Source organism: Chelon labrosus (genome assembly GCF_963514085.1).
Source record: "Chelon labrosus genome assembly, chromosome: 1".
Taxonomy (NCBI): Eukaryota; Metazoa; Chordata; class Actinopteri; order Mugiliformes; family Mugilidae; genus Chelon; species Chelon labrosus.
Genome location: NC_140337.1, coordinates 28,096,920 through 28,112,248, shown reverse-complemented (window position 1 = coordinate 28,112,248; position 15,329 = coordinate 28,096,920). Strand labels below are relative to the sequence as shown.

Below are 15,329 nucleotides of genomic sequence, written 5' to 3'. Positions count from 1 at the left end.
AAAACATGTTGTAGTCTCCTTCCGGATTTAAAAATATATATATAGATGGTAAATACAAATTTTATCAGTAACTAAATGTCTAATTTTATTCATTACGTGTGGCTAGGTGTCAATTTGTGCCGTTAAATTAAAAAAAATATATATGACATCTTTCTGAGGGTCCTTGAACGCAGCAACCGGTTTGACCCACTTTTCACACGCCACGGGGACGTTTCAACTTCTGGTAAAGTTACACGCATAAAAATAAAGATATACCGGAAAAGCTGTGGTCCCCCTTCAAAATAAATGTACAGCGAAATGTGTTATTTAGATAATATAAGGCAATACACGCGTCTTAGACACAGGGTTGATTTCATGGATTAAATACGATGCTAAATTAGAGCTTAAAATGCACACTCATTGTAAGAAACTGTCTAGGTAGCACTTCCGCTGCGCGCAGGGGCGTTTTATTTTGACAGCCTCACCCGGAAGACGTCCGTTTTTATGCTAGCTCGCTTCACACATCGCTTCCGCGTGTTTATGCTGAAGAGAGGACTGAGGAGAAACTAGTTTGTTTTTCGCATCGCAGAAACCCAAACTTAGCTCAAAACAGGAGGAAAATGGACATGAAGAAGAGGGTATCCTTAGAGCTGAGGCACCGGTCGCCCACAGAAGTGAGTACGCCCGGTTTGTGTCCTCCTTTAACCGGATTTCGCTTGCAGGGTAAACTTGGTCGGCCGGGGGAAGGAGGGGTACCGAGCACATGGCAGCGTGACTGCAGGACCCGAAAAGTGCCAAACTGTTTTAGCTGGCGCTCAAAATAACTCCCTCTGCTTATTTTAAGTATAGAAAATGATACAGATTGGGGTATTTTATGACTTCCGTTCATCCGAGAAGGCGCTCTCGTTCTCCGGGTGGTTTTATCGCTCGTAAACAGCCCAGTCACGCAGTTGCTTGCCGCGTTGTTTTTATTTTTATATCCACTTGTGTTTTGTTTTTTTATGTATTTATTTAATCAAAACTGTTTTAAAAGCTGTTGATGTTTAACATATGAGTCGCTTGTTTAAAATTAAACTTCAATGCGTGATCCGAAATAAACATCCGCGTATGTGGGGCCTGGCTAATACCTGAAGCCGCGTTATGGAGAAGTTAGAACACGGGTTATACTCATTATACACAAACTATATTAAAATGCTTTAAGCTTTGTTTATTTATATATTTATTTATTTATTGAAAGTTGTAGGGTTTATAGACTCTTTGTTATAAAAAAATAAATGTGAACAGTAGCGCTAAAATGCAACGATTTGTGTTTTTTAGTCGTTAAATGCAGGAAATGCATTATAATTGTTTTAATTCTCACGCTCAACGTTGGTAAAATTCACCTTTATTAATTTTAGTCTTTAAATGAATATTTGTTCAGCTTCACGTGGTTAATTTTTTAGGTTATGAGCTTAAAATTACGTTTTTCGTAATATTGCTTTTCCAGGAATTAGTTGGCGCCCGTGTTCATAACGTGCTAAGGGCGCGTAGCTAGCGGCGTGCTAGCGCTAACTAGCTAAAATAGCTAATTATAACTTCCTGAGTTATAAAATATATATATATATATATATATATTTATATACACACTTGTGTGTTTTTCTCCGCAAAATACCACGAACCGGGTTGTTGTTGTTGTTTTTCCGTTAGGGGTACACCGGGGGTGTAGTGGGACCGGAGAGCGGCGGAGGGACGCGGCTAACGCGGCTAGCAGCAGAGCTAGCTTAGCAGCGTCACGTGTGGTTGGGCAGTTTACAAACAGAGCCGGGATCCGTTCCAACGTTACCCCGGGGAGGAGAGGCTTCACCCCGGGGAGGAGAGGCTTCACCCCGGGGAGGAGAAGCCTCCGGAGGGTCCTGAACTGGAACTGGGACCAGGAGGGGAAAAAATAATATGTAAAATAAATATTTTAAACGAAAAACATAACAAATAAAGTGAAACGTGACATGTTTAGATGAATAAATAACACATTTATTAACATCAAATGAGAAAAAGTTGAATAATAATGGAAATAAAAACAAAATAAATGGGGAAATTTAGGGGCCGACACGTCAGATTAAATAAAAATAAAACTATTAAGGCTATAATAGGTATTTAAATTGGCCGTTGTGATGTTTAGGTGAACACAAGTTAAAGTAGAATCTGTGGAGGTTGAATAAACGCTACGAATATCATGATAAACATAACAGGAGTAAGAAAAAACGCCTCAGATATTTATATTGTAGTTGAGAATCCACCAAAATTATCACCCACAATGAAATGATTAGCTGTAGCAGAGCTCACAGATGTTGAGTTTCAGCTGATGTTGGAGCTCCTTCTTCCTCTGTGGTCGTAGCGATCTCTGGATACAGGAGCTAAACTAAAGTCCTGACTGTCTGTCTTACTGTGAATGTCGGTATGTTTGGGATATGTCTTCATCTGAGACTAAAGACACTTTAAAGATGCTCGTTAATACTTTTATCCTCTAGAGGGCAGCGATGTGACCAGTAAATCAAACCTGACTGATTCACCAAAGAAGAAAACAAAGTGTTTAAACACCTGGTTAAAACTGAAATGACACCAGATTGTAGCTGAATTTAGTCTGATGGTTGAGTCTGGGAGCCATCATTGTCGCAAAGAAATCAACAGAGACTCCAGAGTAGATGCTAATGGTGACGTCCACAAAGAGACTTGTGTCCAATAAGGCAAAGTAGCACAGAGACGGTCTTAAACGCTGGCGTCTTGTTGGACTAACCCGACCGGGCCTTCTCTCCTCCTCCCCCTCAGGTCCAGGAGCTGGTTCTGGATAACTGTCGCTCTAGTGAAGGAAAGATCGAAGGAATCACGGAGGAGTTTTCAAATCTGGAGCTGCTCAGCCTCATCAACGTCGGCCTGACCAGCGTAGCAGGAATCCCCAAACTGGACAAACTCAAAAAGGTACGAAAGCAAACGGTTTGTTTCACGCTTCAGTAACACAGCTGCCGGTTGTGAACGGTTCTTAAACGTGGAGCCACAGCTGTTAAAGTCAAACACGGTCCACGGTGTTTATTCATTTATTTGTACGACTGGAGGCCTGGACACAACAAACTGACATCAGAGAGCTAGAACCAAGACAGACTGTGAAGTCTCCTTTGTCTTGACCTAAACGCTGCACCTGAACACACCACGAAAACTTTAGATTCTGCACCTGAGAGGAAGTAACACTCCGCACCAGCAGGTGGCAGTAGTTTGTATTCGGTTATTCAAAAGAGGGAACAGGAAGAGCTACTATTAGCTGGGAGGAGCTTCTGTTAGCCAAGAAGCTAGGAAGAGCTACTATTAGCTGGAAGGCTGGGAAGAGCTGGTCAGCTATCAGTGCTCCAACGGTTCAGACTGTAAAAACTAGGGTCACCAACGGTCAGACACAACCTGAACAGCTTTAAGCTCAAAGATATTTGAGATGTTTTGAGATGTTGGTTACTGGTTCAATCCTTCATCTGACAGTGGGTCTTTAAAGAAAGCTCCTTAGGCGTCTTGCTTCGCTGCCAGTGGCTCTGAAGTGTGTACACGAAGACGTGGCAAAGAAAGCTGATCGTATTTTTTGCTTTGTCTTTCTGAAGTTGGAGTTGAGTGACAACAGGATATCTGGCAGTCTGGAGGTCCTAGCAGAGCGACTGGTCAGCCTAACGCACCTCAACCTTAGCGGGAACAAGTTCAAAGACATCAGCACCCTGGAGCCCCTGGTGAGTGGAGGAGTTCCTGCAGGTCCTAGAGCTCTGAATTCACATTTTAACAGTGTATTTCTTGTTTAACATTTGTTTGTTGTTGGTTAAATATGTTCACATCGTTCACATTCTCGGTCCCGACAGAAAAAGTTGCCCCAGCTGAAGAGTCTCGACCTGTTCAACTGCGAGGTGACCAACCTGGCCGACTACAGGGAGTCCATCTTCAAGCTCCTCCCCCAGCTCACCTACCTGGACGGCTACGACATCAACCACGAAGAGGCGTCCGACTCCGACGGCGAGGGCGACGGAGTTGATGAGGATGAGGAGGGTGAGCACTGAATGAATGAATGAATGAGAGTAACGCTGAGAGAGGCGCTGGAGAAAGGGTTGTCCAGTTATCTGAACATTGTCTCCTTGTTTCTGGATCCCAGAGGGTGAGTCGGAGGACTTTGAGGAGGAGGAAGAGGAGGATGAGGAAGATGTAATAGCTGAAGAGGATGACGACGACGACGACAGTGGTGATGATGAGGTGAGTCGGAGGCGCTTGAATAATAATAATAATAATAATAAAAACCTAAGAAGGCGACACTGCTGTTACCTGAGAGGCTAGGAAGAGCTGCTGTTAGCTGGGAGGCTAGGAAGAGCTGCTGTTAGCTGGGAGGCTAGGAAGAGCTGCTGTTAGCTGGGAGGCTAGGAAGAGCTACTGTTAGCTGGGAGGCTAGGAAGAGCTGCTGTTAGCTGGGAGGCTAGGAAGAGCTACTGTTAGCTGGGAGGCTAGGAAGAGCTGCTGTTACCTGAGAGGCTAGGAAGAGCTACTGTTAGCTGGGAGGCTAGGAAGAGCTACTGTTAGCTGGGAGGCTAGGAAGAGCTGCTGTTAGCTGGGAGGCTAGGAAGAGCTACTGTTAGCTGGGAGGCTAGGAAGAGCTGCTGTTAGCTGGGAGGCTAGGAAGAGCTACTGTTAGCTGGGAGGCTAGGAAGAGCTACTGTTAGCTGGGAGGCTAGGAAGAGCTGCTGTTAGCTGGGAGGCTAGGAAGAGCTACTGTTAGCTGGGAAGCTATGAAGAGCTACTAGGTTCTGGGACCTTTTCAGCACCAAGAGTTACCCGACGTATGTTGAGTTTGAATCTGAGCCGACAGCTTTTAACAACCTTCTTGTCTTTGTCGTTGTGCAGGACGGCGAGGTGAACGGGGACGTGGACAGTGAGGAAGACGACGACGACGATGACGACGACGAGGATGATGGTGAGTGAACGGCGTAGCCCGCAGTTCTGTCTTCTAAACGTTTTGAATTTGATCCAACTGCACTCTGTTGAGCTGCCAAAACATTAGGTACAGCAGAGAATGCATGCTAATGTAAATCCAACTTCACGACTGTCATTTTATGTAAAAGTAGGTTCGTGTAGTGATTAAGGTACACTGATGTAAATATTTTGGCCACCCCAAAAACAATAAATGAAGAGTCCAGCAGCCAGCTAAAGATGGAGTTGTATAAGTTGATTTAGTGGTGTCTCTCCATCCTTCCACCTAATAGTAGCTGTTCATAGCCTCCAAGCTAGCAGGAGCTCTCATACCTTCCTAGCCTCCAAGCTAGCAGGAGCTCTCATACCTTCCTAGCCTCCAAGCTAGCAGGAGCTCTCATACCTTCCTAGCCCCCCAGCTAACAGTAGCTCTCATAGCTTCTTAGCCTCCCAGCTAACAGTAGCTCTGGCTCGTTTTCTCTGCAGATGAGGATTCGTCTCCGGTCAAAGGAGAGAAGAGGAAGAGGGACCCTGAGGACGAGGAGGATGACGACGATGACGATTAAAACCCCTCAGTGACCTCCACCCTCAACCCCCCCCCCCCCCCCCCCCCTTTTCCCCACCAATGCTGGCCCTGCTCCTCCTCCACCCCCACCCCTTCCTCCTCCACTCGGTCGACTCCTGGGCTGCATCCCATTTGTGAAACTGGTCAGCTCCGTGTCACAGACCAAAGCGACGTCCGTTAACTTCTGAAACGCCTCTTTACTTTGACCGTTGATCTGACAAACCCGTCGGCGTAGTTACTCCCGCAACGAAACACCAGACCAGACCCTTTCAGCGCCACCGCTTCATTCACCGCAGAAGGAGAAAAAAAAAAGCAGCAAATCGTCTCGTTTTAGAAGCTGCGACCTGATAATGAATCCCACGTCTAGTTTTAATCTGAAAATCTTTGAGTTCCCGCTAAAATCCAGATCCCGCGTTTTAACTAATCTACAACTCAAGTGTTAAATTCAGACCCAGACATATCCAAACAATGCTCGTAAAGTAAGATTATCTGCTGTAATATACCGTTTTTTCTTTAGGGGGAGGGGTTTATGAAGCCGTTATCTGTAAGAAACCAGTCACCAGTCATACGAAGCTAAAGGGCGAAGAGTCGGAGACGACGTCAATGAAGCTTTCTCTTTTCTTTCTCCTCTCGAGGTCACCGTTGATTTACGGCGTCGGGTTTAGATCCTCGCGTGGGCACCGTGTAATAATAACCGCCGCAGACTCGACGAATGAATTGATAACCCAAGCTTCCTTCCTCCCGCCCGCTTGTCCCCGTCGTTTCCCATCTCTGACATCGTCACCGTGCGACCGACCCGCCGTCTTTTTACGCCGCTCTCTGGTCGGACTCTGTCGGTGTCTTTTTGAAGTGAACACCTCCCACCCCGATCCGATCCAAGCCTCCCTACCTCCCTCCCTCCGCCCCCGTTTTCCTCGCGACCGAGCGCGCTCAGGGCAAACTGTTCTCTTTTGTTTTTGTTTTTTTTTGTTTGTTTTTTTGCCAACAGAGCTTTTTAATAGAACTATTTTTTCAGAGGAATTGTTTTTGTTTAATTTTGTATGGTTGTCAGGGGACACTCTCTCTCTTCGTCTTTCCCTCCACCCCTCTCGTTCTCTCTATTCTCTCTCTTCTCTCTCTTTATTTCTTTGCTCTGTGGAGAGATCCAGTTGTTCCTTCACTCTTACACTGACTAGTTGATGTTTTTTTTTGTTTTTTGTTTTTTACTTTCTATAAGTTAAATGAAAATGGGAAAAAAAACATACAAAAAGGACTTTGTAAATAAAATCTTAACATTTTGCTCCTGCCGTCTCTTCGCTCATATTTTGTCTCCCACAGTTTAATATATCGAGTCGATCTGATTCACAACATGTTTCAAAACCAGTTTTAGTCGACCTCCTGAGGCCCAAGCTTTTGTTTGGTACGCAAGTAAATGGGATCAGTAGGACCTGAGAAGTATAAAAACTAAGCATCATCATTGAACAGGAAGTTTTTGGGAAAAAAAATTTCCCCATATGTGGACGCTGGGATTATTTCACTGTATATTATAATATAGTCAACGTGTAAAAAACTTAATTTCCATGTCTGAACATGGATTTGCTAATTAGCAACGTTGCAGCCTGTATTTATAAAATTTGTTAAATTTGTGTCATATCAAACTGATATGTTTATTTATAAACATAATATTTGATACGGTTTTGTTCCTCGTCCACTTTTTACATCCACTAATGTATTGACCCTTTGCTACCACTAGATGGCAGACAAAGGCGTCTACTCATGAGGACAACGTGTCTAAAATGAAGCAGAGTGCAGAATAAGCTGCCACAAACCTAAAACATAATGTCCCCATAAGAGGACGCAGGGTCTCGGGAGGTTAAAGCTCAAACTAATGGCACTGCTTCAAGAGATTTGTCGTATTTTCATAATTTTTGCTTCCGTGCGGCTCTTCTGTCATCATTACTTCTTAAAGCCAATCAGTAATCGGTGGAGATGCGAGGTTTCTAATAAGAGTATGCAGGAAATGGGGGGGAAAAAAATAATAAAACAAAATAATAAAAATCTATTTGAGGTTTTAATGAATCACAAGAAACTTTTCCCCAGAAACCTCAAAGACTCTTCTCATCTTGGTTTAACACTCGCAAATTAACATTGACATCTTGTGGTCAATAGAATATTATAACCGCTGCTGTCTCTAATGCAGCTTTACCTACTTCTGTTTCAGAACCAAGAACAGCTGTCTCTTGTGTGGGTGTCATAATTTAAGTTATTTATTGAATATTTTAGAGATGTGCACAAAACTCGAATTATAACTCGGAACCTTGGAAGCTTCCTCGTCCACCAAAATCTCTATTAAAGACAAAGACATTGGAGCAAAAAATATATATATATATATATTGCTTTTACATAAAGAAAAGATGCAATAACGACGTAGAAAGTGTCATCTCTCCGTGTCTTTTATTAGTTGTAAGTGGCCGACGTTTTGATCGGTTCCTTCATAAAAACAGTAGCAGGTGGAATCAGAAGGTCGCCCTCATGTTGTTCCTGGTGTTTTGATCTCCTGCTCCAGTTGAGCAATTCTCACCTGCAATGACCAGATAAAATGTGGCAGTCTGACATGAACCAGATCATGGTTTACTGTTGGACTTAGGGATGTCCCGATCCAGTACAGATCTTCTAATATTCATTATCGATATCAAAGTCCCGATCCGATCTTAAATCAAACTAAACATCTTCCCCTTGAGATTCCTAAAGGTTTTGCTTCTCCTCCTTGTGTTCTTGTAGATACTTCCTCTTCAAAAAGTAAAATAGACAGCAAGTACGATCAATTGAAGCTCTAGTTTTAGTTTGTCAGACTCAAGAAGGTCATTTTAAAAATGAGGCATATAGTACCTAAAGTAAGCAAAGGGACATTTTGATCTTGGTTGGTACCCTGTAGCTTCCTAAAGCAGGCATGCAAACTGGTCAGGGGTCAAAAAGGTGAGAAGAGTGCGCAAAGAGGGAAATGGCCACGAACCCCCCCCCCCCCCCCCCCCCGCTTGGTAAACAGAGATTTACAAAGACAACAGACTACAAATTCACTAATTTTTACCAAAAAAATAACTTTTGAGCCATTGAGCCTGAACAGCTCAATGGCTGTTTTTCCTCGGGCCTGAAGGGCATATTTCACTGTCTGAATGGAGTTGAATGTGCCAATTTTCATGTTTCCACTTCTTCCGTCAATAATCTCATTCATGAGACTGAACGAGGATTCAACTCTGGGGCCATGAAAAACAGAGAGATTTCCGGCGTCTGAACGTCTTCTTTTGCTTCTCCCTTGTCGAAGACTGAATTAATGAATTGCTGTAACGTAGCTACTGCGGTATTGATCGGTGACGTGCATAGCGCTTGCAAGTGGCGGGTAAAGTCTGTGCATGTTTAATAAACACATAGGGGCTACGCATGGGGCTCTGACAACACATTTCAATATGTGTTCGCGTCTGTAAATAAAGTCAGCGGTTATATATACCGTATTTCCTCTAATACAGGCCCGGGCCTTTATTTTACTCAAGCGCATAGCGGTCCAGGCCTTTATTGGAAGGAGGCCAGAATTAGAGGCAGGCCTTAATTTCTATTTGAGCAAAACGAACTACGAGTAGAATTAATAAAAACAAGATTTTGTGTATGATTGAACCTATAAAATACTAGGTTCATTTATTGAAAACGTACAGTTACCATAACATGGTATGCATACAGAACATCTATCTATCTATCTATAAATCAAGAAGCGTCTGTGTGTCTGTCTGTGGCACGCATATCTCGCGAACCGTTGGCCCGATTGATTTGAAACTGGGCAGGTGTCTCGCTACGGGCACGAAGATGTGCACTGCTAAGTTTGACGTTGTTTGGATAAGAAATGTAAAATATATCGGTAAAATAGGTTTTCTCCGCTCTAACTGATGAATTATTATTGCGCTGGCTCAAACGCTAGATGGTAACCATGGCAACGGAGACTCAACGTTATTTTACAGTTTACAGACAAAACATGAGTGATTTTATCATCTATCTATAAATCAAGAATTTCTTTTAACTTATTTGGTGAGTTTGTGTTTGTGTGTGTGTGTCTGTCTGTCTGTCTGTGGCACGCATATCTCGCGAACCGTTGGCCCGATTGATTTGAAACTGGGCAGGTGTCTCGCTATACAATTAAAACCACCAGTAAAAACACTACAATTAATGTCTTTGTGGGGAGGAGACATGGGTCACGACAATGGTCACAACTGAAAAATCTTCTTCAGCTCCCAATACATACTTCCGACGGGCACTGCACTAGTTGACAACAAATGAGCGGCGTGACGCGGTCGGAGCGCACTGAGGACAGTGAGTCCGCTGCCGGTCGGCAGTCGCGCCGGGAGCGAGTGGGCCCCGTCCCTCCCCGCACGGAGAGAGGGCGCAGTGAGCACTGATTCCACGACCCCAGGGAAGCGGTGAGGTGAGATGCGGGGGGTCGCTGTAAAGCTCGCGGCCGGAGCCGACGAGCCACCTTCGCCCCGAGCACTTACAGGCCGCGCACCGCCACGGAGGAAATGCGCCCGGCGGGGGCCGGCCGACGCCGGGGAGAGGTCCCGCTGAGGGGATCCTCCCACACCGTGCCGCCGAAACCCTGACCCGCCGAGATGGTTCTAATAATAGCCCCGGCCGCTATTAGAGACCGGCCTTTATTTACCTTCGCTGACAGCGAGACCGGCCAATGTTGGAGACCCGGCCGCTAATGGAATACAGGCCAATATTAGAGGATTTACGGTATATAGAACATTATATTATTATATTATTAAAATATATTAAAATAAAAGTCAACGAGTAGGCTACCCCCCCCCCCCCCCCCCCCCCCAAATATTTTCTCCTCGGATTTGCACGAATCACATAAGTCACCCAATTTGGATTGAAAACGGCGAATTTCGCCGAAAGGTGAGGAGTTTGCATGCCTGCTAAAGTCTGTCCTTGTCTTCTCCTAGACTCGACTGGATTCAGTCCAATAAATCTTTCAAAGTTAATGTAGCGTGGAGAGGGTAGCTGGTACCTTGTGTTCTCTACTCCAGAAATGTTCTGGTCATCCAACGCTGCCTTAAACTCCCTAACCCTCTCTGGAAGAAGATTTTTCTCCTTGACTCTGTCTCCTGGACACTTTTCTTTTAAACGTTCAGTGTTTGTTGTTTGTGTGCAGCCTTTGACTTAGTGGACTCCATGGATTCTGTTTAGATGATCAACTACTACCCCCTCACCAAACATTAACATCACACTAGTTACTGACTAACGACTGACTACCTTCAGACATGCTTAGTCGCATTTTGGTTGAACTTGATTCCTTTTCTTCGGTTTTCTTTCGGTAGCTTTGACGCTAGCAACCGCCATTAAAACAGAAGAAGACGATACCGATCAGGACATCCCCAGTTGGATTACAAAGTGTTTTTAAGACAAGTCACAGCTTTTGCGTTTTGTTACTGACGTCTTTCTGATTGAGCTCCTCCCTCAGGCCTCTAATCTCGTCTTGCTGCCTGTAAAACGCCTGCAGGAGCTGAAACAAAGAAACCGGGAATGAGCTTTTGGGCCGCGAGATGAGATTAGTGAACACAATATTAAGAGTTCCCGTCGACCTCGCTCTCGGTTGTCGGCGGCGGCCTCTCTGCAGGTTCGCAGCAGTGCGGCGTGCAGCAGTACGTCCACAGTGGGATCTGGGTCTCATCTGGCTGCCAGCCCGACAGGTCGCTCAGATCTCTGGGGTATTTGGCGTCTTGGTAGGCCAACTGCTCCGCCATGAAGGCCTGATCGGGGACAAATAACAAAACTAGCAGTCACAAGTTTGCCTTAAAACAAATACTGGATGTCCTCTTGAACAGTTGACACTATTTATCTGAAGGTTTGAGCAAGAGGACACCTACAACCTGCCATACCATCCAAACCCAACAACCTACCATATCATCCATAATAGAAAAATACTACTGATTGTATCATTCATTGTGTTCTATGCTCAACTTACTTTCAACTTTAGACTAATTACACATAGACAACAATGACACAACTAAATGTATAAGCTATGGATAATCCTTTATTTAACATCTTAAATGGTTTGATTTAGATCTCCTCCGGCTTCACATGGTCATTGCACTGAGGATGTTGCACACAACAAGTGATAAGGGACTGATAGAACTGGCATTACCGTGGAAACCACATAGCAAGATTATCTGTATAAAAGCTGTGTGTGAAGGGGAGATAGCCAGAGGAGCTTCTCTCCAGAGAGTAATTAGAATCTCTGTGAACTGCTGATTAAAGAAACCTTTTTGACTTTTGACCGGAGTCTCTCTATGTTCTTTTTCCATCAGTCCAAAAGTTACAATCAACAAAAAAAATGTTCTCCAATACCGTCTTGCAGGAAAAGTCTTCCCTAGATATGAAGAAACTGGAAAACTCCAAAAGGTTCTGAAACAGTTTCATAAATATGTTAACATGCTTTGATAATTGTCACTTTAACCTCTATTTGTAATCTTGTTTTGGGACCGTTTCCACCTAATTTTACATTTGTCTGTTTAATTTCTTGTGTGACAATTGATTGAATTCAAGAAACAAAGTTTACCAAAATTCAGGTTGATACGCTGAGGTCCTCGACTCGTGTTCCTAGATTTAGATGTACTCTTGGAGCACTCAGTTACAACTTTCACACATCTGTGTTTATATGTTGCAAATTATTTAAAGATTATCAAAAATATCCTGTAAAATAATCAGATTAGCTGTGTGCTACCTCCTCCATAAAGTTCAAGTCAGTCCTTGTCACTGCACCAATAGCTGGACCCATCGGGAATCTGAGGGAGCTCAGCTGCCTCACCAGCCCCTTCTCAGCTGGGCTTTCTGGGTAAGGGTTGGTCACTTGAGTCCCAGGCTTTAGGGACATCAGCACTGGGCCTGATGAAGAGATGTAAGAGACTAAGATAGATCGCTAAGAGAAACTAGAGATATATTATTTACACTAAAGGCAGCAATGGATTACAAACCCCTATTGATCCCCAACAACCACTCCTGAGCCGTCATGGCTGCTTGGTTTCCAGCTGTCATCGGGTATAGATCTTCTTGGAAAATCCCTGACTGGAATTTCAGAGGTAAACCCTGTAACCGTTCTACCCATTTTTTGTGTTTACTATAACCATCAATAGAACTCAGTAAGAAATGCCCGGTAAACGCTTCACCTGTACCTCTTTTCTTGGTACGATCATTGACAGCGGTTCCACCAGGTCTTTGATAGCGATCAGGCGATAAAACCTGAAAATCTCACATGCGCTCACATCCAGACCGCGCTTTGACATCACCCCTATAAGGAAGTCATGTCAAATGTCAAAATCACATTTCATATTAGTGTGTGTGGATGTTTGTTCACGAGTGTCTGTTGATCTCACCGAGTCCTTTCTGGGGCAGTAGTGACCTGAACTCCATCAAGAAGTGGACGTAAGGTTTCTCAGCACTCAGCTCGTAGTAGCGGATGTTTCCGTCTCCCTACGGGGGACATCAGCACGGCATTGTTATACATTTGGAAGTGCTGGGTGAAACAAAACAAAAAAAAGTCCTAAATGTAAGTTTCATGACCTTTCCAGCCAGGTAGAGCATGTGTGTGTCAGGGTCGTAGAATGGGAAGAGGACGCCTGCGGAGCCGTCCAAATCTTCTTCATACAGAGGCTCAGATAAGTCATCCTGCATTCAAACACATCGGCAAAGGAAGATAGTTCATTGGGATTAGCAGCTACTCATTCCCCAGTCAGGTTTAAGGTAAGTTGTAAACCACTGGAAGAGAATATATCTTAAATATGTCTTGCTTAAACAACTGGAATTGTAGAGGTTTTCTTGAAGTGGGTAACACCCACAGATGCCAAATTCCCGCCAGTCCTTGAGAACTGAAGAAGCTACTTGCACGAAACGTCTTCAAGAAACTCTACAAGTCCAGGTCCGTTTCTTTAGTGACTTTCCTTCTGCAGGAAGACGCTGGCCTCAGGTAAAAGGTAAAGAGAAGAAGATGAATTTGCTTCAGAGTATGAGCCAGGATTTGATGTGCGAGTGTCTTACGGGGTCCCAGAGGACGATCTGTCTGTGGTTCCAGGGTGAGCTGCCAGTGGACAGAAGCATCTTAAGCCCTCCGAGGTATAAAACCTTGTTGGCCCTGTGCGACTTGCTGCCGGACACCTGTGGGCACATTAGGTACACTTCTACAAATTTTGCTTTCTGTTTTATATGATATATCTGTTTTTTTAAACAAAACCAGGATCGCTAAACGCACCTGTAAAATCTTTCCCGTCCGTGGGTCCAGGACTCGAACCCGTCTGTCTTTGGATGTGACCGCCAGTCGGCTGCCATCGCTGCTGAAACTGACGGAAAGCAGCAGTGTCTCAGATGGGTAGCGGTGGTGGACGGGCAGCAGAACCACCCGAACCGGGTACCTGATTACCGCGCCTGGCTCAGAAATGTCCCAGAGGAGGACCTGGGACAATAAGAGAGACAAAGGATTTTTTTTCTGTAATTTATTTAGGTGAAATATAACAAAGGCACTGACTTGTACATCACATAAGCAATGTCTGTGACTGACCAATTAGGCGCCTGACCTTGTAGTCATAGGCGGAGCTAAGCAGCAGGTTCTCAGCAGTTGGATGCCACTCAATAAGCCCCACCCTCCTGGAGTGACCAATCAGAGTCTTCCTAGCCTTGGTGAGGTTCTGTTGGACGCCACACACCGGGATGTCCCAGATCTTTACCTACATTCATGCACAATACAACAGCTTGAACATGCTACTACAACTTTCCCCAGTATTTCACCTAAACTTTCACCTAAAACTACTCTTTGAGGAAGTAATGTAAAGAAACAAAGGAAATAAAATGGCTGTCGTACAGTACAGTCCTCTGAGCACGAGGCGATGCAATGATCGTCAAACGGGTTCCACTTGACGTCCAGGACTCTGCCGCTGTGTCCGCACACCCTCGGATGCTGAGGGTCGACCCTTCCTGTCTGAGACAGGACGTAAATCTACGTCACCATGATGCTTATTTGCATCGTCACAACAGAAGAATTTATTGAAATGAAATAGGGAAAAAAAATAGGCCTACTCACATGATGGATGGGCAGCACAATGAACGACCCGCCCCCGGCACACTCAGTCACCACGGCGATGAAGCAGGGATTGGCCGAGCAGTAGTGGTTGTCGTGGACGCTGCGTGTGATTGGCACCCCGTCGTAGCTGTGCTCTTTGGTGGCCGGCTTCCCGAAGACGTGACGAAACTTTGAGCAGCGGAAAGACGAACGCCACGACATCTGGAAGAGAACAGGAAGCCCCGCAGGAAGTTTACTTGGAGTTTCACAAACAAGAAGTACTCAAAACATCAGTCCTGAAAGTAGACGCCTCCCTGTGAGGAACCAACTGGACTGTGATCATTGCTGATACTGCTGTATGTTTTTTACACAGTATTATATATATAGATATGATTATATAACTTAAATATTTTTCATATCTGTTTAAATGCGATGAAGCTACTGGACACCAAATTTCCCTCAGGATAAATAAAGTATCTCAGAGTTTATAAAAGTCAGTGCCTCCTTGTCTGTGAAGGTCCTCAGTCATCCAGGTCATGGTATATCCAACATGGATATCAGTGCCTCCTTATTTCCAGTATCTGCTGTGACCTCGCTGTAACTAAACATTTCTGGTAACTGCTGATCAGCTTGGAGGAATTTTATCCCATTCCTCAGAACAGAACCACTTCAGTTCTGAGATGTTGGTGGGTTTCCTCACATCAACTGCTTGCTTCAGGTCCTTCCTTCTGCAGAGTTAGCAGCAGATGCAGA

General features: G+C 44.5%; 2 protein-coding genes across 2 annotated transcripts; one reads left to right on the top strand and one right to left on the bottom strand.

Annotated features, from left to right (window-relative positions):
• The first annotated feature begins 498 nt into the window (after window positions 1-498).
• On the top strand, window positions 499-6,779 carry LOC311501091 (acidic leucine-rich nuclear phosphoprotein 32 family member D-like). The gene is made up of 7 exons (XM_084562754.1): window positions 499-653; window positions 2,782-2,931; window positions 3,594-3,716; window positions 3,843-4,026; window positions 4,130-4,227; window positions 4,870-4,939; window positions 5,422-6,779. Exons 1-7 carry the CDS (start codon window positions 600-602, stop codon window positions 5,499-5,501), a joined length of 759 nt encoding a protein of 252 aa, XP_084418880.1. The 5' UTR covers window positions 499-599; the 3' UTR covers window positions 5,502-6,779.
• A 1,092-nt stretch (window positions 6,780-7,871) lies between these two features.
• Window positions 7,872-14,798, bottom strand: coro2ab (coronin 2Ab; the record flags this gene model as incomplete). The annotated part of the gene is given in 14 exon segments (XM_084540945.1): window positions 7,872-8,027; window positions 8,030-8,060; window positions 10,962-11,030; window positions 11,110-11,277; window positions 12,252-12,412; window positions 12,502-12,592; window positions 12,700-12,815; window positions 12,901-12,997; window positions 13,088-13,192; window positions 13,562-13,678; window positions 13,773-13,973; window positions 14,095-14,244; window positions 14,379-14,495; window positions 14,598-14,798. Coding segments are annotated over 14 exon segments (1,656 nt in total). The 3' UTR covers window positions 7,872-7,995.
• Window positions 14,799-15,329: the final 531 nt, after the last annotated feature.